General features: G+C 38.6%; 2 protein-coding genes across 3 annotated transcripts in view; both read left to right on the top strand.

Moving 5' to 3' along the window:
- The window catches only part of RBKS (ribokinase), an 84,822-nt gene that overhangs the window by 7,147 nt on the left and 50,570 nt on the right, over window positions 1-27,105 (top strand). For both annotated transcript variants that reach the window (XM_076000640.1, XM_020288631.2), the window contains exons 2-3: window positions 14,943-15,075; window positions 26,641-26,704. In XM_076000640.1, the coding sequence (XP_075856755.1) occupies window positions 14,943-15,075; window positions 26,641-26,704 (197 nt within the window). The remainder of the gene's footprint in view (window positions 1-14,942; window positions 15,076-26,640; window positions 26,705-27,105) is intronic.
- LOC105884431 (small ribosomal subunit protein eS12-like) lies at window positions 8,317-8,766 on the top strand. Its single transcript, XM_076000638.1, has one exon. It carries the CDS (start codon window positions 8,348-8,350, stop codon window positions 8,741-8,743), a length of 396 nt encoding a protein of 131 aa, XP_075856753.1. The 5' UTR covers window positions 8,317-8,347; the 3' UTR covers window positions 8,744-8,766.

Genomic DNA, 27,105 nt, shown 5'->3' with positions numbered 1-27,105 from the left:
AGAAAAGGAAAAGGCTTAAAGAAATATTTAGGAGGTAAAACAGTTGGAAACATATGTTTAGTAAAATAGGCATGAATCAAGCATTCACTCTCTGGTTTTATAAGCAACTGATGTTGAACAGTCAGTTTTCCCACATTGACAAGACCTAGCAAATGGAGTCCTTAGAAGGAATCCTATCTTATGAAACAAAGAATTCTAGGCTTAATGCTTTTTAGGAAAATAAAGGTTATATTCCTCAAAAATAAAAACAAATAAATGTATCAAATAATTAAGAGATGTCAAACTTCTCTAAGGGGCAAAAACCCTAAGTTTGGTTTTAAGATTTAAGAAAAATTATTGATAGGTTTTCATAATTATAATGGAGAAACTAATTATAAATTTAGCTCAAAAAGTTAGCTATTTGAGAAATGAGACTACAGTTAGAAAATATAAACATAAAATAGCATGTTGAGATACAAAACAGCTTCCATATACCAATACTGCACTCTTAAAAAAAAAAAACTTTGATCTTGTTGATTAAAAAAAAACTACACAAAATTTAATCATCCATGTAACAAAGATATTTCTAATGTAGTTAAAGTGTTGTTGGGGAACTTAAATACATATGACTCGAGAGTATTAGAGTAAGAAAGAATCATGGGTTTATTTTTGTATTGTACCCTGCTCATTTTAGGTATATGAAACACAAGTCTGGGAAGAATTAAGAGATTTTAGTCTCAGCAAATTCCTAGTTAAGGTTGGAGCCAGGATGAAAATTTATATCCCTCTACTCTCAAATACTAAAACATAATTGTAAAGTTTTGAGTAGCAATTCAGAAGTTTAGCATGTACTATATTTGCAAGAGATACGGTGTTCAGAAGTGCTACTAAGGACTGGTTTCTTTGAAAAACAAAAACTAATAGTGCAATTATCTATTCATATTGTCCTTGAGAATTTCTTTTCATATCTACTTTTTTATTGTAAATATGCATAATATAATACTTACCATTTTTAATTTACGGTTGAGTGGCATTAAGTACATTCAGATTGTTGTACAAATATCACCACTGTCCATCTCCAGAACTTTTTCATCTTCCCAAACTGGAACTGTGTCTCGTTAAACAATAAGTCCCTATTCCCTCCTCCCCACAGCCCTTGGCAATCACCATTCTATTTTCTATCTCTATGAATTTGACTACTTTAAGTATATTGTGTAAGTGGAATCATAAAGTATTTGTCCTTTTGTGACTGATTTATTTAACTTAGCATAATGTCCTCAAGAAAGGATAAATGAACTTAAAGACATAGTAATAGAGATTATCTAAATTGAAGCATAGAGAAAAGAATGCATAGAGCCTCCATGACCTGTGGAACAAAAGTGTCTACCATATTTGTAATTGGAGTGTAAGTACTTCACATAAGTGGAATCATTGTGACTGGCTCATTTCACTTAGCATAATGTCTTCAAGGTTCATCCATGTTGTAGCATGTGACGGAATGTCCTTTTTAAGGTTAAATAATATTCCATTATATATATCTACCACATTTTATTTATCTACTTATCTGTCAACAGTCACTGGGTGGCTTCTACCTTTTGGCTGTTCTGAATAATGCTGCTATTAATGCGAGTGTGCAGATATCAGTTTGAGGCCCCGTTTTCAGTTCTTTTGGGTATATACCCAGAAGTGGAATTGCTGGATCATGTGATAATTCTGTTTAATTTTTTGAGGAATCGCCATATTTTTCATAGCAGCTGCACCACTTTACCTTCGTTTTCTTGTATTTTATTTTTAAAGTGCCTACTCTTCTTCTTACCCACTTAAACATCTTTCTTCTACTTCAGTTTATCCCTGAGTTTTTTGTCTATTATTCTTAGCTCCTGTTTGTAGTTCCTCTTTTATCTCCTCTTACGCAATTGTGCATCCCCACATCCATGCATATGTGTTGTGACTAAGTGTACATTTTTGTGAGAAGAAGAAAGTCTACACAGGTGAAGAACTCAGGCGGAAACCTCATACCTTGTCCACCAGCTCCAATCTCAGCAACAGCATTGTTGTGGCTACTTAATACTCTATTACTTGGAGATACCAAAATTTATTGATTCAGTGCCCTAAATATATACCTTTAAGTTGTTTCCATTTGCCATGATGGACTTCTTAGAACACTTATCTTTTGGGCTCCTGTCTGTTTCCTTAGGTAAATTCCTAGAGATAGAATTTCTAGGTGAAATGAAATAACATTTTTAACTTTTATTTGCCTTCATAAAAATTGTTCAAATACACACTCCTACCAGCAGTGTAAGAGAAGGCCTATTTCCTGGATTCCTAACCAACACATTGTTAGCTGAGAGGTAATGAATGTTATCTTATGTTTGATTACAAGAAATGTTGAATTTTTTTCAGATGTTTGTTAGTTGTATTTCTTTTTTATTTTTTTTTATTTTTTTTTTATTTTTATTTATTTATTTATTTATTTTTGAGACAGAGTCTCGCTTGTTGCCCAGGCTATAGTGAGTGCCGTGGCGTCAGCCTAGGTCACAGCAACCTCAAACTCCTGGGCTCAAGTAATCCTTCTGCCTCAGCCTCCCGAGTAGCAGGGACTACAGGCATGTGCCACCATGCCCGGCTAATTTTTTTTTTATATATATATATATATATATATATATATATATATATATTAGTTGGCCAATTAATTTCTTTCTATTTATAGTAGAGATGGGGTCTCGCTCTTGCTCAGGCTGGTTTCGAACTCCTGACCTCGAGCAATCCACCCGCCTCGGCCTCCCAGAGTGCTAGGATTACAGGCGTGAGCCACCGCGCCCAGCCAGTATTTCTTTTTTAAAGAAATGTTTGTTGTATTTCTTACAACTAACAACAAAATGTTAGTTGTATTTCTTCCTTAAATTGCCTATTCATGGGTCCTTTGTCCATTTTTCTGTTGGCCACCGTGCTGTAAGATTTTAAATGACAGTGTTAAGAGAAAAAACAAATTGTGAAGAGGCTGGTTTTAAAATAGAGTTCTGGGCCGGGCGCGGTGGCTCACGCCTGTAATCCTAGCTCTCTGGGAGGCCGAGGCGGGCGAATTGCTCAAGGTCAGGAGTTCAAAACCAGCCTGAGCAAGAGCGAGACCCCGTCTCTACTATAAATAGAAAGAAACTAATTGGCCAACTGATATATATATAAAAAATTAGCCGGGCATGATGGCGCATGCCTGTAGTCCCAGCTACTTGGGAGGCTGAGACAGAAGGATCGCTCGAGCCCAGGAGTTTGAGGTTGCTATGAGCTAGGCTGACGCCACGGCACTCACACTAGCCTGGGCAACAAAGCGAGACTCTGTCTCAAAAAAAAAAAAAAAAAAAAAAAAAAAAATAGAGTTCTGGACAATGGCTCATGCCTGTAATCGTAGCACTGTAGGAGGCTGAGGTGGGAGGATCACTTAAGGCCAGGAGTTCAAGACCAGCCTGAGCAACATAGCAAGACTCTGTCTCTACAAAAAATAGAAAACTTAGCCAGGTGTGGTGTCATATGCCTGTAGTCCCAACTACTTGGGAGGATCACTTGAGCTGAGGAGCTTGATGTCACAGTGAGCTATGATGACACCATTGCACTGTAGCCTGAGAAACAGAGTGAGACCCTATCTCAATAAATAAACAAACAAACTGCAGCAAAGGAACTAATACTGTAAGAGTGAAAGAAGAGTTTGAAGACTCCAGCTAGCATATAATAGTGTGGAAGCAAGGAAGAGAGAGATTCTGAACTCCAGTTGCCATTTAGAATCAGTTAAACCAGACTCTCTGGGGATTGGGCCCAGGGATCAATTTTTGTTTTTTAAATTCCACCATAAATTTTGATGTGCCCCAAGGGTAGAGAAGTGATTTATCAGTAAAATCAGAAACTATGAAGTAGTGTGAATGTGGCAAAATACTGTGGCAATTTCAAGAAATTATCCTTTAAAAGCATGTGGATAGAGTTATTCTTGGCCATGGGAATCATGACTGGCACAAAGGAACATATCACTATATAAGTGTCACTATACCTAGTTATATAGTCTCTCAGCTGTGATAATACGAAGTTCCTTCTGAACTATAGGAAAGGAGCACCATTATTTGATCTTTCCATCTCGGCATCTTGGTTCAGTTTGCAGAAGCATAACTACTAGAAATTACACAAGAAATCATAGAAACCTGGAATATAAATATGTCCAAGGGGCTTTAGGTATATATGTGGATAATATTTTATAATGAGTTTTGGAGTCAAACCAACCTTGCTTTAAATCCTGGCTGTACCATCTTCTACTGGGTGAACAGGGATATGTTTTTGAATCTGATTCTCACTCTCCTTATCTGTGAAATGGGATGAAAATAACTTTCTCATGGGGGTTAATGTAATGATTAAGTGAATTGATGGTCATAAAATGCTTCTTGCAGTATTTATCATGTGATTAACACTCAAGAAATGGTTCTCTCACTAAAAATGTACTAATTATTCCAATACAGGTTTACTGGGTAGATGGTGTATATAGGCCCAGTTTTAGGCCATAGTGATACAAAAGTGAACATGCTACATGCTATGAGAGGAACACCACCAGAGAGCAGAGGCAGTGAACTTAACCCCATTAGATTTGTTACATTAGGACTCCTAGAGGAAGTGATTATCTAATTTTAAAGGATGTGAATGGATTTGTTCAGCTGAGAAGCAAGTGAAAGAACTTTCAGGCACAGAGAATATGATATGCAAAGATATTTGAAATACAAATGAGATTTTAAGAAAGAGCACTGTTATGAGACTGTAGGAAAAGCCACCACTCTTTCCTCTGTAGCTTCGCATATTCCATAGTCAAAAGAATAAGTGCTGGAAAGGGATGAACTATACATCTTTTTTAGTAGAGAATTTGTTTTTTATGCTCTATAAATGATTGTTAAACATTTGTCTGCTTTATCTACTGAATATCCAATATTACAGCCAAAATATTAAGAATGCTGATTGTCAAAGAAAGTAGCATAGTGTGGCCAAGCATGGTGGCTCACGCCTAATCCTAGCACTCTGAGAGGCCGAGGTGGGCAGATTGCTTGAGGTCAGGAGTTCAAAACCAGCCTGAGCAAGAGCGAGACCCGTCTCTACTATAAATAGAAAGAAATTAATTGGCCAACTAATATATAAAAAAAAGAAGTAGCATAGTGTGATTAAAAGACTATAGCAATGGAGTCAGAAGACCTGAATTAAAATTTAGTCTCAACCCCTTTACAGCTATGTATTTTTTTTTTTTTTTTTTGAGACAGAGTCTCTTTGTTTCCCAGGCTAGAGTGAGTGCCGTGGCGTCAGCCTAGCTCACAGCAACCTCAAACTCCTGGCTCAGGCAATCCTCCTGCCTCAGCCTCCCAAGTAGCTGGGACTACAGGCATTTGCCACCATGCCCGGCTAATTTTTTGTATATATATATTAGTTGGCCAATTAATTTCTTTCTATTTATAGTAGAGACGGGGTCTCGCTCTTGCTCAGGCTGGTTTCGAACTCCTGACCTCGAGCAATCTGCCCACCTCGGCCTCCCAGAGAGCTAGGATTACAGGCATGAGCCACCGCGCCCGGCCTACAGCTATGTATTTTTGATAAGCCTATACTTTTTGGAATTTTCACTTTCTCCCTAAAACAGAGATGATGATAACACCTCTCCTAACCCATCTCAACTATGTGTTGATACAGTCAAATATAATATAATCAGTTTTTGATTATTCATGATAGGGATATGAAAGGAGCATGATCACCAAAACCCAAAAATAGTAAATAAAAATTTAATAATTGATTCTAGAATACATAATTTTTGTTATGCTGATTTATCCTTCTGATTATATTTTGCTTAGGATAAAATTAAAATCTGTTTTTATTTCTTTAAACTATACCAGCAGATGGCAGGAAGATGTAGCCCAGATAATTATAATGTGGTAACAGAAGTCATTTGGAATTAAAAATTTACTATAATTAATTGGCAAAATAGAAAATACAATATTGGTTTTGTGGTTGTCACTATCATTTTTATTGTTTTATAAATTCATACTTTTGTCTTCTTCAGTGAATGTAAAAGTTATTCATCAGGAAGTCGACAAATGCCTTTGTCTTACCAGTTCCCTTTTTGCTCTATTTTTCTACATCCTGATTTTCCCACTTTCCAGTTCCATTACACATACCTTTTGCCATCCTATAGTTGTCCAATCCCCACTTCCTAATACCCCATACATACCTTTCACCTGCCCTCTCCTCTTACATCTTCTAGTTCCAAAATTAGCTCATTCCCTACCTCCCTATCCATCCTCTATTCTTTCTTCAGGACTGTTCTCAACTGGAACTAAGGGGTGGGTGGGTGGGTGGGTGTGTGTGTGTGTGTGTGTGTGTGTGTGTATGTGTGTATACATCTCCAAAAATATTTGTTAATATTCGATGGTATTTTAATTTTGAACTGTATTTTCAATGTTTTGAGCTATATTCCTCTCCCAGAACCTTGTATACGAAATCCTCCAAGCCACATTGAAAGAATGTGCTCTTTTTATACCTCAGTATTCTAACCATATTCCTGGACTATGATGGGCTCCCATCACATAATCACTGTTCCAGTTTGGAAATTTAACAACTGGTTTACTTTTCCCCTTGGGCTATAGTCATGCACAGCACTTTTGCCTGGCTCTCACCCCATCGTATTATTTATTATATACCTAGGCATCTTTCATCTCAACTTTCTATGTAAGTGTCTTTTAAGGTGTAGAATATTCATTCAAAAATATTTATTTCTGATCATGTTGTAGTAACTAGTACCAGACTTACCTTCCCACCAGAAATAACTAGGAGATGGGACAAAATATGTGAACAGCCATTTCAGATATTGGACAACAGGTAGCACAGGAGAATTATCCAGAAGAGAAAGGAAATAAAGCGTATTCCTGAACCTGGCACAAAGAGAAGGAACTCAAGGAAAGCATTATCAATGATTTGAGAAAACAGAGTTTATAGCTTAGGGAGGCTAAGGAGGCTAGAATTTGTGGGAAAGTGTATTAGAGAAGAAGGAGCTAATCGGAAAGCTCCAGAAGTCTGCACAGGAGTCCCCTTGAGTCTATTGCTAAGGACTAAATGGCCATATATAGAAACTCTACAAAGCAACTACTAGAGACCTATAAACAGAATATTTTCCAGAAATTATATAGGAATGGGAGGTGTCAAGTACCATTTAGCCAGACACATTGTTGAACCTCTGGAGCATTCTATAGAGATCCCTGCAGGATCACAACTTAGTAGAAAAGATAAACTTGCCATATAGTAAAGGCTTCTCTATACCCACCCTAACGAATCTCAAAAAGTCCTTTAAAGGGATCGAGCTAATCCACATTAATTTTACTGCATGGGAAAACAAAGAGTAAAACCTTTTGAAAAAACACAAAATTAAGACATTCAGCAATGTAACATTTGCAATGCTCAGCTCTAATTAAAGATCACTAGACATGCAAAGAATCAAGAAAATGTGATCTATAATCAAAAGGAAAAAGTCAAAATAGACACAGAAAAACAGGGGTGATGGAATTAGCATAAAGGGACTTTAAAAGAGCCATTATAAATATGCTCAGTGACTTAAAAAAAATGAGAAAAATGGAAGATATATAAAAGAACCAAATTAGAGGTCTAAGAAATGAAAAATCCAATATCCGAATGAAAAATTCACTGGATGGACCTAACCAGCAGAGTGTACATTACAGAAGAAAGGATAAGTGAACTCAAAGACATATTAATAGTAATAAAGGTAATCTAAATTGAAGCACAGAGGAAAAAATACACAGAGCTTCTGTGACCTGTGGAACAAATGGTCTGCCATATGTGTAATTGAAGTCCAAAAAGACGAGGAGAGAGAGGAAGAGAGACACACAAAATATTTGAATAAATAATGGCTGAAAATCTTTCAAATTTGATGCAAACTATAAACACATAAATCTAAGAATTTCAATGAAACTCAGGCAGGATAAGCATAATGTAAACTACATTAAAACACATTGTAATCAAATTCCTGCAAATCAGTTAGAAACTCTTAAAAGAATCCCAAGGGGGAAAGACACATATTACATACAGGGGAACAAAGATTGATTGCTTACTTCTTGTCAAAAATAATGCAAGGCAGAAGAAAATGAAATGAAAGCATTAAAGTACTTGAAAAATAAACTGTCAACATGGAGTTCTATATCCTTCAAATAAAAAGAGAAAGAGTTTTTTAGGAAAACAAAAGTTGATAGAATTTATTACCAGAAAACTCACACTGTAAGAAATCTTGGCTCTTTCCCTGCCGCCACCAAGTCGTGCAGAGGCAGAGGCTTGGGTTCACCTGTAACCCACCTCCATGGCCAAGGATGGCATTGCTGCTGGAGGTGTAATGGACGTTAATACTGCTTTACAAGAGGTGCTGAAGACCGCCCTCATCCACGATAGCCTTGCACGTGAAATTCGCCAAGCTGCCAAAGCCTTAGACAAGCACCAAGCCCATCTTTGTGTGCTTGCATCCAACTGTTATGAACCCATGTATGTCAAGTTGGTGGAGGCCCTTTGTGCTGAACATCCAATCAACCTAATTAAGGTTGATGACAAGAAACTAGGGGAATGGGTAGGCCTTTGTAAAATTGACAGAGAAGGGAAACCCCGTAAGGTGGTTAGTTGCAGTTGTGTAGTAGTTAAGGACTATGGCAAAGAATCTCAAGCCAAGGATGTCATCGAAGAGTACTTCAAATGCAAGAAGTGAACAAATAAAAACTTTGGCTCATGTTCCTTAAAAAAAGAAATCTTGAAGGAAGTTTTTTAGGTGAAACCAAAATGATGCCAGATGGAAACTCAGATCCTTCCAAAGGAATGAAGAGCTCCAGGAATGGTACATACATGGGTAAATACAAAGACTTTTTCTTCATCTCTTTATTTCTTCAAAAGGCAATTGATAGTTTAAATTAAAAAGTAATAACACATTATTGTAAGTTTTATATCATGTAGAAGTAAAATGTATGATAATAATAGCACAAAGGTCAGAAAGGGAGAAATGGAAGAATATGTACTATTGTAAGTAAATTACATTTTTATGTAAAGTGATATGGAAATGTTTGAAAATAAACGTGATAAGTTAAAGAGACATATTTAAACCCTATATCAAACATAGGGGAAAAGGTAAAGTTATAACACACAAATAGGGGAGATAAAATGGAATACAGTTCATCCAAAAAAAATGAGGAAAGAGGAAAGATACGAGTATTGTAATGTCAGGTAGTGATGTTACTGTGAAGAAAATTGTTGGGCAGCAATGCTTCATGAATGTTTTCATGTCTCTGCATGATCAGCACTTTCTGAGCAAAGGTTCCTGGCATCTGCATTAAAGAATGTTCGAATGGCAAACAAGCTTTGGAAGTGAAAGACCTGTGGAGAGATTTAGAGATTTCTCCTCAGGATAAATTTGTTTTCATTCCAGGGATTGTAAACCTGGAAACCATCCCCCTTTCTCTCTTTAACTCTGAGAGGATTTATTTACACAGCGAAGGTCAGCAGGTCCTGAGTATGTGGCGCCCCCTCCTCTTTCTTCTCCCTACCCTAGAAGGGATGAGGAGCAGCAGCTATGTCAGCTGTCTTATATAAGCATAAGAATTCATTACTTGGGGGTTCCTCTCATCACATCACCCCATGGGGGATTGGGACGTGGAGAACGGACGTGTTTATTAACGTTCAGATGCTGCCTCTGATCTAGAAACATGGTGTTGTCTGAATGAGTAGAGTACTTAACAAAAATTACATCAGGAATGAGATGTCTCCTGTAAGGTGGCCTGGGAAGTCCTCTGAGGAGGTAACATGAGCAGAGATGTGGCTGAAGTAAACCTTTCCAGGCTATAACAGGGGAGAAGACCATAACTTAGTCATCTTCACTGTCTGTCCCATTGCCTAGTACACTTTTTCACATATAAGTAAATTTTAAATAAATAGAGATCAGGGATCTGACACCTGAAAGGCTGGCCACTTCTGGCTAAAGTGTTATTTGTCTGCTCTATAAATTCAAGAGTAGCTGCATATTCAAACAAGATGACATTTTAGCCACAGACTTCTTAGCTAGGAAAAGATAAGGGTTAGAAATCAAAATCAGCTAAGAACTGTTTAAAGCATAATTTTTGTTTCATTGCCTTAAATAAATCACATATATGTCTGCAAATTTAGGGTTAGGGACCATAGAATGAATTTTTAATTGGGAGGTTTCTACAAAGGTAGAAATAGATGTCACCAACTTGACTTTAAAATTACTCTCAGCCTTTTAAATGTGACATACACAAATGCTGAAAAGAACAGATATTGTTGAAGAATACAGGCAATAAGAGTGATAAATTAGTGTAATGAATTTTAATTGGGTAATAACTAATAGTACAATCTTCTGTTACAGAGGCTTCTGTTGTGGTTGCAGTCAGAAGGAGAAGGGGTTGATGCAAAAATCAAAAAGCAACATATTCTTTGACTTTTGGCTGAAGCCAGTAGTAGTGTGACCTCTTTGGTTGAAAGACTTCTCATCCCCATATCACCAGGTCATTCGTTCCTTTGGTTTGATTAATCTCTGAGAATCCATAAAAACCACATCATTGTCAAGAAGTTAAAAGCAATTGATAAGTTGTTCTGGTAACACCTGTCAGTGAATTAACTCTGAGCACAAAACCCAGGCATTTAAGGAGTTGACAAGTATTATTAAACCTGTTTTGCAAGAGAAGAAGCTGGTTCAAAGAGGGGAAAGCTGTCAAAGATAATACCATCAGTAAGTGGCTGGGGCCTCCTGCCTGGCACACCCAGGCTCTAACCACGTGGCCTCTCATGGCAGGAAAGACTGGGGTCATCCATGAACATTTATCACTGTTCCCTTCTGTCCAACTTAAAAATGTTGTGACATTTTTAAAGCTATGAATTTGTTTTCAATTCAAATATACTTCTTATGCATGGATTTTTCTGTTTGGGTTTTCTCCCTCATTTAGATATTTATGCTCTTTTAACTTTGAAATGGTAGCAACAGTGTATTTCTACTAGTGCTGCCTCCTGATTTTTTTTTCTTTGAGCACTTTATTGTCTGTCTTTGGCATCCTGCTAAAACTCATGTTTGAATTAGGGTGAATCATAGCATTGCTTTCATCCAGGGGATGCTGCTTTGTGCAGGTTCTTTCTTGAACCTCAATACAATGTCATGATTTAAATAAGAAAAAAACATAGGGAAGTCTAATTCAAAGTAAATTTGAATTTACAATTCAGAAATGCTGCTGCCAACTTTCTAGTTTCTCTCCCTACTCCATTCTCCACTCTTCAGTTTATATACTTTTTTAAAAAAATGGGCCGGGCGCTGTGGCTCACGCCTGTAATCCTAGCTCTTGGGAGGCCGAGGCGGGCGGATTGCTCAAGGTCAGGAGTTCAAAACCAGCCTGAGCAAGAGCGAGACCCCGTCTCTACTATAAATAGAAAGAAATTAATTGGCCAACTGATATATATATAAAAAATTAGCCGAGCATGGTGGCGCATGCCTGTAGTCCCAGCTACTCGGGAGGCTGAGGCAGAAGGATCACTCGAGCCCAGGAGTTTGAGGTTGCTGTGAGCTAGGCTGACGCCACGGCACTCACTCTAGCCTGGACAACAAAGCGAGACTCTGTCTCAAAAAAAAAAAAAAAAAACAAAAAAAAATGAAATAAGCAATAAGCTATCTCAGTCTTTAACAGAAAGCAGAGCATAAAACAAAGGCTTAATACTCTATTAGCACTATACTCTAGTTAGCACTATAACACAGGAAGCAAGAGCAAGGAACAGGGAAGAAGAAGAGCCTATACAAAGATACTTAACCTTTTTGAGTTGGCCACTTCTACAGGCTCAGTCCTTCAGGACAGCCTGAGGAGCCACAGCAAAGAAACAAGGAGACCTGGAGTGGGAAGAGACTCCAGCACTGGGCAAGGCTGCATTAGGTTGCACCTGTAAGAAGCCAGCTGGTGCCCATGAAGAACTGGTGGCTAGAAAATGAGACAGGGAAGCCAGATGAATCTGAAGTAATGATAAGTGATACCCCATAATACACTAAGATATTCTTGTTGCATATACTACATGCACAAGTATATAAAGTAAAACAAATTTTTACTTCCCACCTTTCTCCATGGATACCTGTCATTTAACATTTCACTTTCCATGCATGTATATGTCATGTGAGAACATATATCTTTTACCTCTTAAAAAAACATCAATCAAATCATACTAATCTCCTTGTCTGTGATATGGTGTTGTTGGGTTTTTGTTTTGTTTTTTGCATCAAGGTTAGATATGCCATTGGCAGCAAGTTGATTTTGCCCTATAGGAAGTACGTCAGGAACCACTGAATTAACATTTATTGAATTAGTGCGTGAATAAAGGAATGATGATATGACTTAGAGCTACAGTTCTTGCTTGTGGAAGAGGAATGTTGCTAATATTAGGAGTACAGTGGGTAAAACGTGGAGTTGTTATTGCCAGACAATTGCCTGGTGTCCCCTGTCAATCTCCTCCTCCTTCCCTAACCAACACCTCCACATCCTCAATTCAGAAGCAAAAATGGATGCTACACAGGAGAAACATGGAAGAGAGACAAATGGAGACTCTTACAAAGATTCCTGCAGTGAGCAAATATCTGTTAACCTCACACTAAGTGACAGGCACTTTGTATAAAATGCAGAACAAGACAGACTTGGTCCCTGTCCTCATGCAGGGAAAGTCTACAATTAAGGAAAGAAAGAAACAAGAGTAGGGGAAAGATACAGAAGGAAAAGTAAAGAAAACAGTAAAATATCAAAGGAGTGAAGAATTTCAATGATCACTGAATTAATACAGTGCTTGTGTTAATATATGTTGTTTAGAAATGAGTTTAAATCCCAGCCATCTGCTCCCACATCTCACACACACACTGTCCCCCTGATTTCACCCTCTCCCACATACATATACATCCCAATAATAATCTGGTGATATATTTTTTTATGATTTCCCACAGTTAACAAAAAATACATTTGATTCAAGCTAGTGAATTGTGACCCAGATCTAAGTATAGATATAGTGGAAGTTATAAGTTTCTTTAGTGACAGTCTTACTAATTAAGTTATTTGGCCTGTTTTTAGCTACACTGGATATTTTTTCTTTTTAAGGTTGTTTTGAGTGTTGTTTGTAGCAGCATCAATAAGCCAAGAATTCACATAGTTACTCAATCACACAGATTACTCATCATTGCCTGCTCATAACAGAATCCTAAAATGTTTAAGATTTCTGATGCAAATCAAAATCTCATCATCACTGTCATTGCTAAATTAAATGACAGGATAATAACATTACATTAAAACCATTTTTCTCTTGATTGAGTACCTTTTTCAGAAGTGAACCTTCTACATGTATATTTTTTTTCATCAGTACTATAAATGCATTTAGAATCCAAGATAAAAATAGAATTTAAAAGGGGAGGAGTGGGATGTTTTCAAATTATTGATGAGTCTCTTTTGAATCTCAACCATATTTGACAGTGCACTGCTAAGGGGATGGAGTAGTTCAGCCCAATTTATTGACATTTTGAGAACTACATAAAGGAGGGTCACAGGTCAAGCTTGGTCTTTATTGAAACAGTCATGTGTTCTTGGCATCAGTTATATGTCATCCCATTGCAAACAGGCTATTAGTGACCTATCAGAATTGACATCATTCAGTTACTCTAATATAGTAAGATAATGGTTTCAGATAGATCACAGTCTATATGAGAAATTAATATATATCCCTAATCTGCTAAAGCAGTTTAGGTTCTCAGTGGAACTTTATCTCTTGGCCTGCCTTTCCTGTCTAAAGCTAATTAACTTTTTCACCTACCCTCTCTCCATCTGCTCCCTCCGGTCCTTAACCCACTTCATTGTGGCCAATCAGCCAGTGCCACTTGAGCCCATTTTCTTCACTTGCCCCTATGCCAAGAACTCCTCTTCCACTTTAAAGTCAGTCATTTCCTTCCATCCTCCAAAGGTTTTGTTTCTTCATATCTTCCATTTTTAATAATATGAAATTCATATCCTAGAACAAACCTTTTACCCTTTTTCCCTCATTTAATACTATCAATCATTAGGCAATAACATTACAGTAAAAATCCTTAGTTCTTAGAGAAGTGAATGACGGTATAGACTGGAACAAGAGCAGTTATGAATTGATAATTATTGAATCTGGATGATGGGTGAATGGGGGTAAGGGAAGTCAATATACTACTTTCTCTACTTTTATGTTGGTATTTTCCATAATAAAAATTAAAAACTAAACTTAGCTCTTTAGGATCCATTTTCTAAAGTCAATATTCTTTTTGAGTCAGCACATTAACTGACGTAGTATACAGGATGGACTAGGACTAAAACCTGATCCTGTCCTCTAAATACCACACTCCCACCCACACCCAGGTAAACGAGTAAGATTCTTCAGTATCTGGAACTGCAATTTCCGTCTTCTCCTTAGGTTCTATACTGGAGTATCATAATCCTAGTATACTGCCTGCTTCTTGTTACAGTGACCTGAGAAACCTGTACAGAAACATACATTAACTGTATCCCATTTATTAAATCTCACTGTGAATAAAGCTCTGTGCTGGACATTAGGAAGGAGAATGTGACACAAAGTTACCCATGAATAACCCTGATGCAGTACAAACACTAGGAACCCACATCTGAAGTAAAACTATAATAGTGAGCTGTGGGGGAGAGAGAAGGATTCTGTCAATAAGATGTACTCTTGATAATGATGAAAACTACTGAATGTCATCTTAAAGGAAAAGGTAATCTTCCCCACTTCTATTCATAGTTCTAATTGTTAGGACAAATTAGGCCATCATACAACCTTTTCTCTCTTCTAAAGAACTTAAATTGATTACAGTTACCAACATGCTTTTTTTCTCTTCTCTTTTTAAATTATAATAGTCTTACTTCTCGTTTGCCAAAAACTGGAGAAACCATCCATGGACATAAGTTTTTTATTGGCTTTGGAGGGAAAGGTGCCAACCAGTGTGTCCAAGCTTCTAGGCTTGGAGCAAAGACATCCATGGTGTGCAAGGTAAGTGTAAAGTATAGTGGAGAGGATTTGGGAGGCAAGAATCTGGTTTCAAGACTTGAATTCAGGCCAGGCATCGTGGCTCACATCTGTAATCCTAGCACTTTGGGAGGCCAAGGCGGGAGGATCACTTGAGGCCAGTTCAAGACCTGCCTACCCAACATAGTGAGACCCCTTTTCTCCCCCACAAAAAACAAAACAAAACAAAAAAACTAGCCAGGTGTGGTGGTGCACACCTGTAGTCCCAGCTACTTAGGAGGCTGAGGCAGGAAGATTGCTTGAGCCCAGAATTATGAGGCTGCAGTAAATTATGATCATACCACTGTGCTGTAGTCCAGGCAACAAAGCAAGACTTGAGTTGTTTTTATTTTTTAAAACCATTTTAAAATAAACAATTCAATGTCATTTCATACATTCACAGTGTTGTGCAACCACCACTTCTATCCAGTTCCAGAACATTACCATCATTCCAATGTAAAACCCCTTACCCTTTAAGCAGTTCCTCCCCATTCCTTCCTCCCCCAGGCCCTAACAACCACCTTCATTCTGGATTTATCTATTCTGGACATTTCATATAAGTGGAACATCTATTATGTGACATTATGTGTCTGGCTTCTTTCACTTAGCTTACTGTTTTTGAGGTTGATCCACCTTGTAGCATATTTCATTCCTTTTTATGGCTAAATAATATTCCATTGTATGGATATACCACAATTTGCTTATCTATTGATGAAAGGATTGATGGATACTCGGGCTGTTTGTACCTTTTGGCTGTTGTGAATAGTGCTGCTGTGAACATGCATGTAAATGTACTTGTTGAGTACCTATTTTCAATTCTTGTGGAAATTCATTGTTTTTAAAAATCTAAATTTAGGAGAGTTATCTTCCTTGTCTTTTCTATTAGTTTCTACTTCATTAAATCCTCTGAAGTAGCACTCCTCAAATAACTTAATGCTGCATTCCCTGAAGGTAATGAGTTTATAACTGGAGTGTGAGAAGTGAGGGGAATTAGCCTACTCCAGTGGGTTTCTAAAGTCCATCTTCTAAACAATAGCATGAGTCATCCTGTTTTTAGCAGGTTTCACTGCAGCAATACAGCTTTTGGAAACTTAGTAATTGGTGATTTGCTCAACTTCTAAGTCATTTCCTCTAATGCTATCTTTTAGATCAGAAAGGACTCTGGGACTTAATGAACACACATAGCTGATCTTTTGGCATACTTCTGTTTTTAGATATGTAAAGAAATGGCTTGTAACATACTGTAGCCCTATTTTTATCCATCCTACTGAAATAATTTGAAAATAAATAAAATTGGCTGCTAAAAGTTCAAATTTTACATTTTTCATGAAATTTTAAGATACTAGCATTACAGTACTAGTATAATAGGAAAGATAGATTATGGGGCTTAGGGGTATCTCTTTAGGGAAAGCTAGGCTGGGTCTGCACAGTAGAAGATAAGAAAAATATGAGAAACTTAGAAGAATAAATTCTCTCCTGTGAACTATATAGATTTTACCAAAATTTCTCTGAAATGTCATTTTTCATTGCATTTAGCACTTTTCTCTCCATAGGAGTCTTTAAATGATGTATAAACTATATAATTATCACTTCATCTGCTAATGAACTGTAGCTTTATTTCTAACTTATGATTAACATGATATAATTCTCATGGCTATCTGGTCAAAAACATCACATAAAACACAAGATTCAAAATAAAAAACCCTCATTTGCTAAAGTTGAGCTCTTGATAGAATTAAAATAGCAATGTAACTAATCAGCAATTAATTATATTCCAGGAACTATAGGGTTGTGAAGGGGGCTGATTAAAAATTGTAGGCCTGACCCATCCATACTTGATTAGATATGAAGGGTTTGGGAAGTAATCAGTTGGTGCTGACTTAAGGGGATCTGGGACCTGGAAAGAGGATAATACAATTTCCTGGCTGGGAAAACCTGGAGGTAGAATTGGAGTTAGAAGCTAGTTTCCCAAAATGGTTGCCCTGGGAAGAAGGGAGTTCCCTAGTGAACTCCTCCCTCTTTGAAGCATTGTGGAAGCTATTCACCTGGCCATCAAACTCAAGATTGGATGTCCCTTGGGTCAACCCTAAGGATTTTGAGATTGGTTTTATTTTAGGTCTGTTGAATTTGAGGCAGAAAGAAATGCAAAATAGAAATATTTGAATTATGGAACTGAACTTGGGAAATGAATCATGAAACCGTACCAGTGGATGTGAGAGGAATAGAATGCAGGGGGCTGTACTTTGGGAAATGTTCCAGTTGGGAGATTGATTAAAGCAAAAGTGCCATTTGTTTTATTCTGGTCTGTGTGTGATGGTTTATGTTAGCATCTGTACAATTTTGAAAGTTCTACACATCTACTGTGCCCTGATTTAATCATCCACTGTTTAACCTCACAGTGGAATTTAGCCTGGTGTCTGTACAATAGAGAATGAGAAAACATGACTTCAGCTAAAACCTATCCAGGTAACTTTGCTCAGATAACCTGGGACCTTTAGACATGGATTTACTTAAAAGCCTAAACAAACTGCATAATATTCTTAGACTTCTTCAGAAGAAAAATAATATATCTTTTTATAATAGAAGTTATGATCTATCTACCCATTCATAATATTTTTTCCATTATGAAATATATTTTTATTAAGCATATTAGCCAAACTTGCTATGTATTAGTGTTTTTTAAAGATGACAAGTTCCAAGTAGAAACCAAAATCATGAAATTAATCATGATAAAAATGAACAGATGGAGCAAAAGAAAAATTGGTAGAAAATTTCCTATGGTTTTCTTAGCAACATTCATTTACCTACTACTGTCCCACAACAAACTAGAATTCAAGCTCTTATGAAGATTGTTTGATGACACAGGGAAAACATCTTATATTAAGCTAGAGAGAAATATTTGTCAAGATATTGTGACAAAAAATATAAAGCTAGGGTTTTATCAATATTTGTAGAGTGATACAGGTATAATGAAACACTTCAAGTAGTGAGCAGTTACATAGTCAGTGTTTAACTGAGTCATTGGCCAACGCTATAATCTAATAATAATTAGAAATGGTATTTTGAGATTGAAAATCAGGCAGATTTTGTAAGAAGTCATCTTCCCAGGGTAAAGAGCCTATTAGGACATCTTTCATAGGACTTCAGCTGATTTAAGTGTCTTATCCTCCTTTATTCCATTGAAGCCAAATGTTTAAAGAGAGGAGGAAGTTATTTCTACACATCAGAAATTGGCAGTTCAGGAAGACCATGTTAGGGCAAAAATTGCAAGATGCAGTGAGTGGCCCAGTATGAGCCCAAAAGCCACCAGCAGGCATGGACGCGAATGACCCAGGGAAGGAATCAGCAAACTGGGAGGACCTTCAGGAAATTATATGGTCTTATTTCCTTCAAACATATTTGACACTATCTAAACACCTCTTTAATACAGTACATTAGGGCAGTGCTACCCAAAGTCCAGGCTGCAATCTGTCACTGGTCCAGACAGTACAGGAATTGCGATTAAGCAGTTAGAATCATTTATAGCAATTTGACAGAATAAACTTATAGCTATTGAATATAATAGTAATAATAACCCTCCAAAAAAAATGGTGGACTAGAAGCGGCCCACCAGCTCAACGCTCTCAAGGAAAGAAGTGAAATTTGTAGGCAGCTGCCTACATACAGATTGCTCTTCTCTGAAGGAACATTGTGAAATCACAGAGAAGTAACGTGGGACACTCAGTGTGGAAAAAAAAAAAGGTGACAGGGTGATATATTTGACAAGATCAAAGTACATGTGAGGAAGAATAAGAGGATAGAGCACTGGGGCGCCAGGCTCTGCTCGCAGGTGCTATGCAAATTGTGAGAGGACTCCCTTCACCGCCACAGACCTCTCCCTGGTCAGACCAGTGACCTGCCTGGAGTCTATGCAGAGTCATTGTACCAGACATCAGGAGCGGTTGAGATAGGGCAGCAGCTAAAACCATCCTGAGCCCTCTGGTGGATGGTGCCAGGTTGGTACCAGGCTGGGGAGGGAGCAGACAACTAGAGGCTCCCCTGAGCTGTGCCCTGTGACTGGAAGCTAAGCATCCCTCCCCTACAGTGCAACAGGATCTGAGCCCGGGTATTGACTGGTGTAGTGCAGGCTCCAACCTGGGAGGTTTGGGGCAACTGGTTCAGCAGATCCTGGTCCCTGGGTTGCTAGAACCGACCTCTGCCAGGTGACTTGGCATTCATATGGTCCCAAGCCAGCAGAACAGCCTGCCACTTGCTGGGCCCTGACTCTGCCCTCCAGGCCCCAACTGCCTCCTGCCTGCTCAGCCCTGACCCTGCCTTCCAGGCCAGATCAGCCCCACCTCCCGCATGGCCCTGCTTCCAGCTCTGAGCCTTGCTCAGAAGCCCTGCTTGGGGCTCCTCACCAGTCCTGGCTCTGAAGCTGTCATGCTGGAGCCCTAGGTTCTGCCTTTGATCCTCAAGAGCTCCCAGCAGGCCCAGAACACTACCCTCAATCTCCAGCACTGCACCTGGTCCCCAACACCCCACCCTGGAGCCTCTACCCCCACCACAGGCCAGAGGAACTACTCCAAAGTGCAAGGCCTTACCAGAGACCACCCCCTACAGCCTTAAACCACCAGTACAGCACAACCTGGTTCAAGCAAATGCCCACAACCACTGCCTAGATAGCCTCACCCAGCTGCTACTGTCACCTCTCCAAGAAGACCCTGGATAGAGCAATCCCCACAGCACCAGCCTCAGTGATAAGGGTCTCACCTAGTTCCAACTTGAACATCCTACAACTCTCTGGTCAACAACCCAACAACCCAGCACAAAGAGCTTCCAGCACAGCCTTAAACCTAGGTAATCACAGGCAAACAGACCAAAGCAGAACAGCTAGATTACAAGCTTCTAGTGCATATGCCCCCTCTTCTGCCACATCAACATTCCAGACTAAGAGGGGGAAGAAGCATCATCTAGGGACCTCCCCTTCTTCAAATCAAGCAGGAAAGCCCCAACAAAGAACAGGGCAACTAAGATGATCAAATCCTCCTAATGGAACACCTTTAATGTCCAGCGCTGAGGAAGGAATAAATATATTCCAAGCTACAGTGCCTACTAAGCTGTTAAGACTAGACTAACAAATATGAAATTGCAAACAATATAATAGTGAATTATGGTATCCGTTAGGAATGTCGTAGGAGTTCTGAAGATAAGATAAACAAGGACCAGAAAAGGGAGGTGGACCTTAAGTTGATGCTTGAGAAACAGGTGAGGTTTGATTAGGTGGAGCAGAGGGGATAGGACTCAAAAGAGAAGGCAAGGGAATAGACAGGAACATTCTATTCAGTCAAGTATTAATAAGATCAAGTTAATAGTGCCTTTCTACTGACCACTCTGAAAAACAGAGAAATCTAGTCATTTTTGCCAAGTATGAGTTTTACAAAGACAGAAGCTAGGGAAAGCAAGCGTGGGCCACTTCAAATTGAGAATGGGTTCAGCAAACACAAGCCAAGGAAATGTTCTTGGGTTTGTGATCTCCTAATTCCAGTGTTGGAGCCCTATGGGCCCCTTGCCCACAGCAGATTCTACAGGGCACACTTCTCCCTCTTGATTGACTTACCAGCGTAGCACCAGCCAGGACTGTGCTCTCCCATCTTCGTTTCTTCCAAACATAAAGGCTTTACAGACACTCTCCCAATTCTTAATACTGTAATCCAGTGCTCCTCAATCTGGGCCACACATTGCAATCACCCGGGAAGCCTGCCACCTGCAGAGTTTGATTTAGTTGGTGTGGGGTGTAACCAGTGGGTCTGGACTTTTACAAGCTCCCTAGGAGATGCTAATGTACAGCCCAGATTGAGAACCATTGGTTTCCTGCCAGAGAGGACTCACACCAGTCCTACCCTATATCCTGGCTCAGATGGAACAATTTGAAGCAAAATGTAAAGAATTTTAATTAGCTTGATAATGGCAGAACTGAAATTAGATTCTAAGATTCCTGACTTCCATGTGCACCATTTGTCCATGATGCTGACATTTAGTTTTCTTCTCAATTTGATAGCCAACATGTTTCCAGGAAAACAGGAAAGCCTCCAAAGATACCTATGAAGGTTCCTTTATTACAGTCCTTATGATTGCAAGGATCTTCCATTTGTATTGTTCACTGTGTTTTTCAAGCTACTTTCACTTAGCTCTCAATGGCAGGAAGAAAAAAAAAAAACCTTTGCTTGGATTCTACTCTAACTTCTGGTTGTCAATTTCCAATACCTGGGAAAGAAGCTTCAGTGAGTCAGATGTAGGCAAATGGGAATGGGAGGTGTTTACTTCTCCCAACTTTTTAAAATAAATCCAAAAGTATTTATTAATGAACATATGAGGTTTTGAGGGTAGGGAAGATGGCATTCTTTTATTAATGCTATAACATTACATGTGTTATCTGTGCAACTCTATAACACAGAATGAAAAAGAGGACATTTTAACTAGGACTCAGGTCTCCACTGCTTTTTGTCCACAGTTGATATGTGAGTTAGATTCAATTAAAATAAAAAGATTACTCCCCCAAACCAATACACAAAATTACCGGTTGGTAATTTAGTCTCACAAAAGAAATCAGATAAATGATTGCATTGAACAGTATTAGTTACACCAAATCATTAATGGAGATAATTGGGTTTTTATTAGAATACTATCAGTAATACAATCTCAAAAATAATTTACCCACATGTTTGCTTTCATGATCAAGTGCTCTTTTGTTTAGAAATAAGGAACAACAGGAGGAATTGGAACCAGATGGGCAAGAAAGTAGTTTATGAGATTGAATCCAAGCAACAGTAGCCCTGCCCCTTTCTGCAAAGGAGAGGCAGCCAGAGTCACAGTGTCACTGCTGTGATGATGATGATGAGAGTACCAAAGCCTTAATTCCTGCAATTTTAAATGTGCTTTCATGTATATTATTTTATTTTATCTTCATAGCAAACTTGCTATGACTTTCTAGACAAGGAAACTGAGAACCACAGAGAGTTAAAGTGGCTTGCCCAAAATCACAGAGCTAGTGGGAAGGAGCTTCTGACTTCCATAATGAAAATATTGTCTTCCTATTCTTGGGCTTTTTATTCTTGTTTTGCTTTGTAATGTATCACATGACTTAGTTACAAAATTGATGAAGCTGAAGAGTTGACTTCTCTTAATCCTCAGCAGTTGTCATTACTTTTTCATTTTGTTTTTAGTTACCATATTTTTATTTTTAACAAGAGACCATCAAAGGAAGCAAAAGCAAGGTATTTTGTTCCACCTCTCACATACAGTTTAGAAGGCCAGCCAACAGATTTGTCAGGAACTCCCTATCGAAATAATCTGGAACCTTAACTGTCACCAAGGGATGTAGCAAATCAGGTAATTCCCTGAGCAGGAAGGAAGGTAGCTACTGCAGGGTCTAAAATATAACTGCAACAAGCCTATAAAATGCAATTACCCTGAGCATGAAATCCCTTCCTAATTATGCCTTTGATGCACATGATATTCCACCTGACATTATAGTTGTCTCTCACTGTCTTATTATCCCCTAATATTATTAGTTTTTTGAAGGCAAAGCTACGTGGTTTTAGATTTCCTCCTCCCCTGCAACAATTCTTCCTCCCTCCACTCCCTAATGTTTATATTATCACCTCCATTTCTCAGGGCTGCCCTTGATGTTCACCTTTTAACAGATTCTGCCTACATAAAACTGTTAAGAAAAGGAAGAGAAGTTTCTATCCCCTAATTTGTATCAGGCCTTATACATCTAGGGATGGCCTTTTCTTAATCCCCACAATATTCTTACAGTGATACTTTCCCAGCTATATAACACCTTGACTGTCCATGGGAGAGAGTTAAATAATAGAAAAGAAAATTGAGAACAAAGAATTTGTTTCTGTATGACTCTTCAACCTAAGATATTGGCACTTACCTGCCAGGTAAATGGCCAGCTATCCATGAGGGAAACCTTTGGTAGATGAGCTCCTTCAAACAGGAGACTCTCCTCACAACAATGCTTTATGTTGGACACTCTTCGTTGTACAGATAGAAATTCTGCTACTAGAAATCATTACACTGTGTTCAAGATTACTGCCTAATTAGCATTTTAGCCAGAAAAGGAGCAAAGGTAAAAGTAGTCTTTGAGGAAGTAGGTATCATATATAGCATTTAAATCAGGGGTTAGCCAACTGTGGGCCTTAGGGAAAATCCTACCTACAGCCTATTTTTGTAAATAAAATTTCAGAGAGCCCGTGCCCACTTTGAGGCACTCACCTCTCAGTTCCAGCTGTGTTGCCTGGCAGGAATGTGGACTCAGTGTTACCACAACCTCTGAATTTTCAGGACCTCTGGAAATCTGTTTGTTTTTGTCAAGTCTCCTAATATTTAAATATTGAGAGCAGATTAAAATTAAAAATAGCAGGGCAAAAAAAACTGCACATGGATATTCATAACAGCTTTATTCCTAATTGCCAAAACTTGGAAGCAACCAAGATACCTTTCAGTAGGTGAATGGATAAATGAACTGTGGTACATCCAGACAGTGGAATATTATTCAGTACTTAAAAGAAATGAGCTATCAAGGTACAGAAACACAGGGAGGAATCCTAGGTGCACATTACCATGTTTCCCCGAAAATAAGACAGGGTCTTATATTTATTTTTCCTCAAGAAGACACCCTAGGGCTTATTTTCAGGGGATGTGTTATTTTCCCCTCAAAGCCTCAGCTTGCAGCATGCACAGGATGGCCGGGACCTGACAGGGGGAGCCAACCTTGTTGGTGGGGTTGCCTGCACCTTTCCGATCACCTCTGGGATAGTAGCTGTCACGATGAGGCAGATGAGAAGGGCTGCTTGTCTTCTTTACTGCTCCGGGATGAAATGCATGGGTTGTGCAGACAGCTGCGTAGCCACGCCCATCACTGGGTCTTATTTTCAGGGTAGGGCGTATATTGCTCAAATGCTTAGAAATCCTGCTAGGGCTTATTTTATGGGTAGGTCTTATTTTCAGGGAAATACGGTACTAAGTCAAAGAAGCCAATCTGGAAAGGCTGTACACTATATGATTCCACCTGTATAATACTCTGGAAAAGGCAAGTAAATAGAGCACAGAGGGTTTTTAGGCAGTGAAATTATTCTGTATGTTATAATAATGGTGAAGACATGTAATTATACATTTGTCAAAGCCTATAGAACAGGCGTCCTCAAACTACGGCCCATGGGCCACATGCGGGTGTTTTTGCCCATTTGTTTTTTTACTTCAAAATAAGGTATGTGTAGTGTGCATAGGAATTTGTTCATAGTTTTTTTAAAAACTATAGTCCAGTCCTCCAACAGTCTGAGGGACAATGAACTGCCCCCCTGTTTAAAAAGTTTGAGGACCCCTGCTATAAGAATGTACAGCACCAAGAGTGAACCCTAATGTAAAGTGTGGAGTTAGAATGATAACGGTGTCAATGTAGGTTCATCGATAGGAACAAATGCACTGCTCTGGTGCAGAATGTTGGTAGTGGGGGATGCGGTGCAAGGAGTGGGGGGATATGGGAACTCTGTACTTTCCACTCACTTATGCTGAGAACTTCAAACTGCTTTTAAAAATAAAGTATTTTTTAGGAAAAAAAACAGTAGGGCAAATGAAACATATCCAGGGGTCAGATTTGATTCTCAACCCACCACTTTACAATCTCAGGTCCAACCGAGGTGGCAGTCAAACAAATGGTTATTATTAGAAAGGAATGGCAGAAGATATCAGGGGTGTCCTAACTAACACAGTGATCACAGCACCAGGAAGGCCAGGATTGGACAGTAGGAGATATAGGTGATTATGTCAGCAGGTTGTGTCAAAGGCCTTGCAATAATGGCCTTCTGGTTTGTGTCACAGACCTAAAGGCCTGGCCCCTGCAGATGGCTGGCCAGGCAGAAAAGAATCCCTGTTCTGAAAGAGCTATAGAACTAACCAGATGATTAGGATGCAGACTCATTCTGATAGAAACAGAGAAAGATCCAGTGACCAAAGTGGACCACAAAGCAGGAACTGGATCTCAGGATCCAGGCACAAACACAACTGATTAAATTATGGTTCGGTTGCAGAGTAGGCTAACTAGCTTTTGTTTTGTTTTTGCTAATGGAGATCTATATCTCTAGGCTAACTAGTTTTTGAGGCTAGTCAGGACTTTTTGAGTAACAGATAATAGACACCCAATTCCAAATAGCTTAAGCAAAAAGAAACACACATACACACACTACAAAGAAAAGAAATGAGTTGGCTCATGTAACTGAAAAGCCCAATGGTGGAGCTGGCCACAGACAGCTTAGGTATACATTAGGCTATTATTAGAAGTCTGTCTGCCTCTGTCACACGCACCCCCCCCCCTCGCTTTCTGTTATGTTTCTCTGTTTTCATTCAGGCTCTCTCCACATGGTGACCCCCAATAGCTCTAGGCTTACATTGTCTTACAGCTGTCAATCTCATTGGGAAGAATACTTATCTTCCCTAGTAGTCTTAATGAAATTCTCAGGATTGAATGTTATTGGACTGATTTAGGTCACATGCCTATTCCTGAACCCATCTCTGTGACCAGGGTAGTAGAACAGGCTTTTTAACCAGACTTGGGTTCCTTGGGCAAACTAACCATGTTGTCTATAAATGAAAGAGGAATGGATGTCCAAAGGAAAAATTAAAGTACCATTAACTGAATGTATACTAGGATGCAAAATAACAGAATTTCACTATACTACATTACCTAAATTAGCTAGGGCTTTTTAAATTCCCTCTTCTTTGCCTTACATGCCAAGGTCCCCAGAGAAGATAAGATTCTAGATATCGGCCAGGTGCGGTGGCTCACGCCTGTAATCCTAGCACTCTAGGAGGCCAAGGCGGGTGGATTGCTCCAGGTCAGGAGTTCGAAACCAGCCTGAGAAAGAGTGAGACCCCGTCTCTACTATAAATAGAAAGAAATTAATTGGCCAACTAATATATATTAAAAAAATTTGCCAGGCATGGTGGTGCATGCCTGTAGTCTCAGCTACTTGGGAGGCTGAGGCAGCAGGATCACTTGAGCCCAGGAGTTTGAGGTTGCTGTGAGCTAGGCTGACACCATGCACTCACTCTAGCCTGGGTGACAATGCGAGACTCTGTCTCAAAAAAAAAAAAAAAAAAAAAAGATTCTAGATATCAGGCAGGTCATTAGGATGCCCTCATTTATAGTGAAATACAAACAGCTGAGATTCTTCATAAATATTGAAAGTTGAGGATGACAGCTCTGTCTCAGTCGAAATTATCACATGAAAGATTATCACATGAACAGATCAAAATGAAAGTGAAACTATAGAATTTGTGGCGGTCATTAAGCACTTCACATTTTAGGTAGGATATAATGAAACATTAATACATAACAATTATCTGGGTTTCAATCAAGTCTAGCATCTTATATTAAGAAGATTAGTTAATGTTTGTAAAGTACTATGCAGATATGCCCTTTTAAAATGCTAAGTATTCTAAAAACTACATAGCATTTTACTAAATGTAAAAGATCTAATGTTCATCATTTCTTTGGTACAGGTTGGCAAAGATTCTTTTGGCAATGACTATATAGAAAACTTAAAACAGAATGATATTTCTACAGGTAAAATTTCATCTTTTTTAAACTTAGTGTTTATAACTATCTTCTATGATCTTGTTATAAGAAAAATTGAATATAGAACAAAATTATTAGATCTTCCCCTGGTGGCCACAGAATTTTTATGCACAGCTTTGTCTACTCTTGCTAACATGTCTTTTGGTTGATTTTTCATGTACATTCCTCTAGATGGAAATAAAATGATAGGAGGTTACAACCTTCATCTCATGATATGTGACAAGGAAAAACAAGTGCTGCATTCACAAAAGATATTTTAAGAAAAGTTATTGAATGTTATAGCTGGAAATGATCATAGAAACCATTAAGGCTGATACTATTACTTCACAGAAGGGAAAACCAAAGGCCAGAGATGTTCTGTGATTTTTCCTAAGAGCACACAGTTGGTG

Source organism: Microcebus murinus, chromosome 3 (assembly GCF_040939455.1).
Source record: "Microcebus murinus isolate Inina chromosome 3, M.murinus_Inina_mat1.0, whole genome shotgun sequence".
Lineage (NCBI taxonomy): Eukaryota > Metazoa > Chordata > Mammalia > Primates > Cheirogaleidae > Microcebus > Microcebus murinus.
The sequence above is the reverse complement of the archived record's forward strand: the minus strand, read 5'-3'. Positions and strand labels throughout refer to the sequence as shown.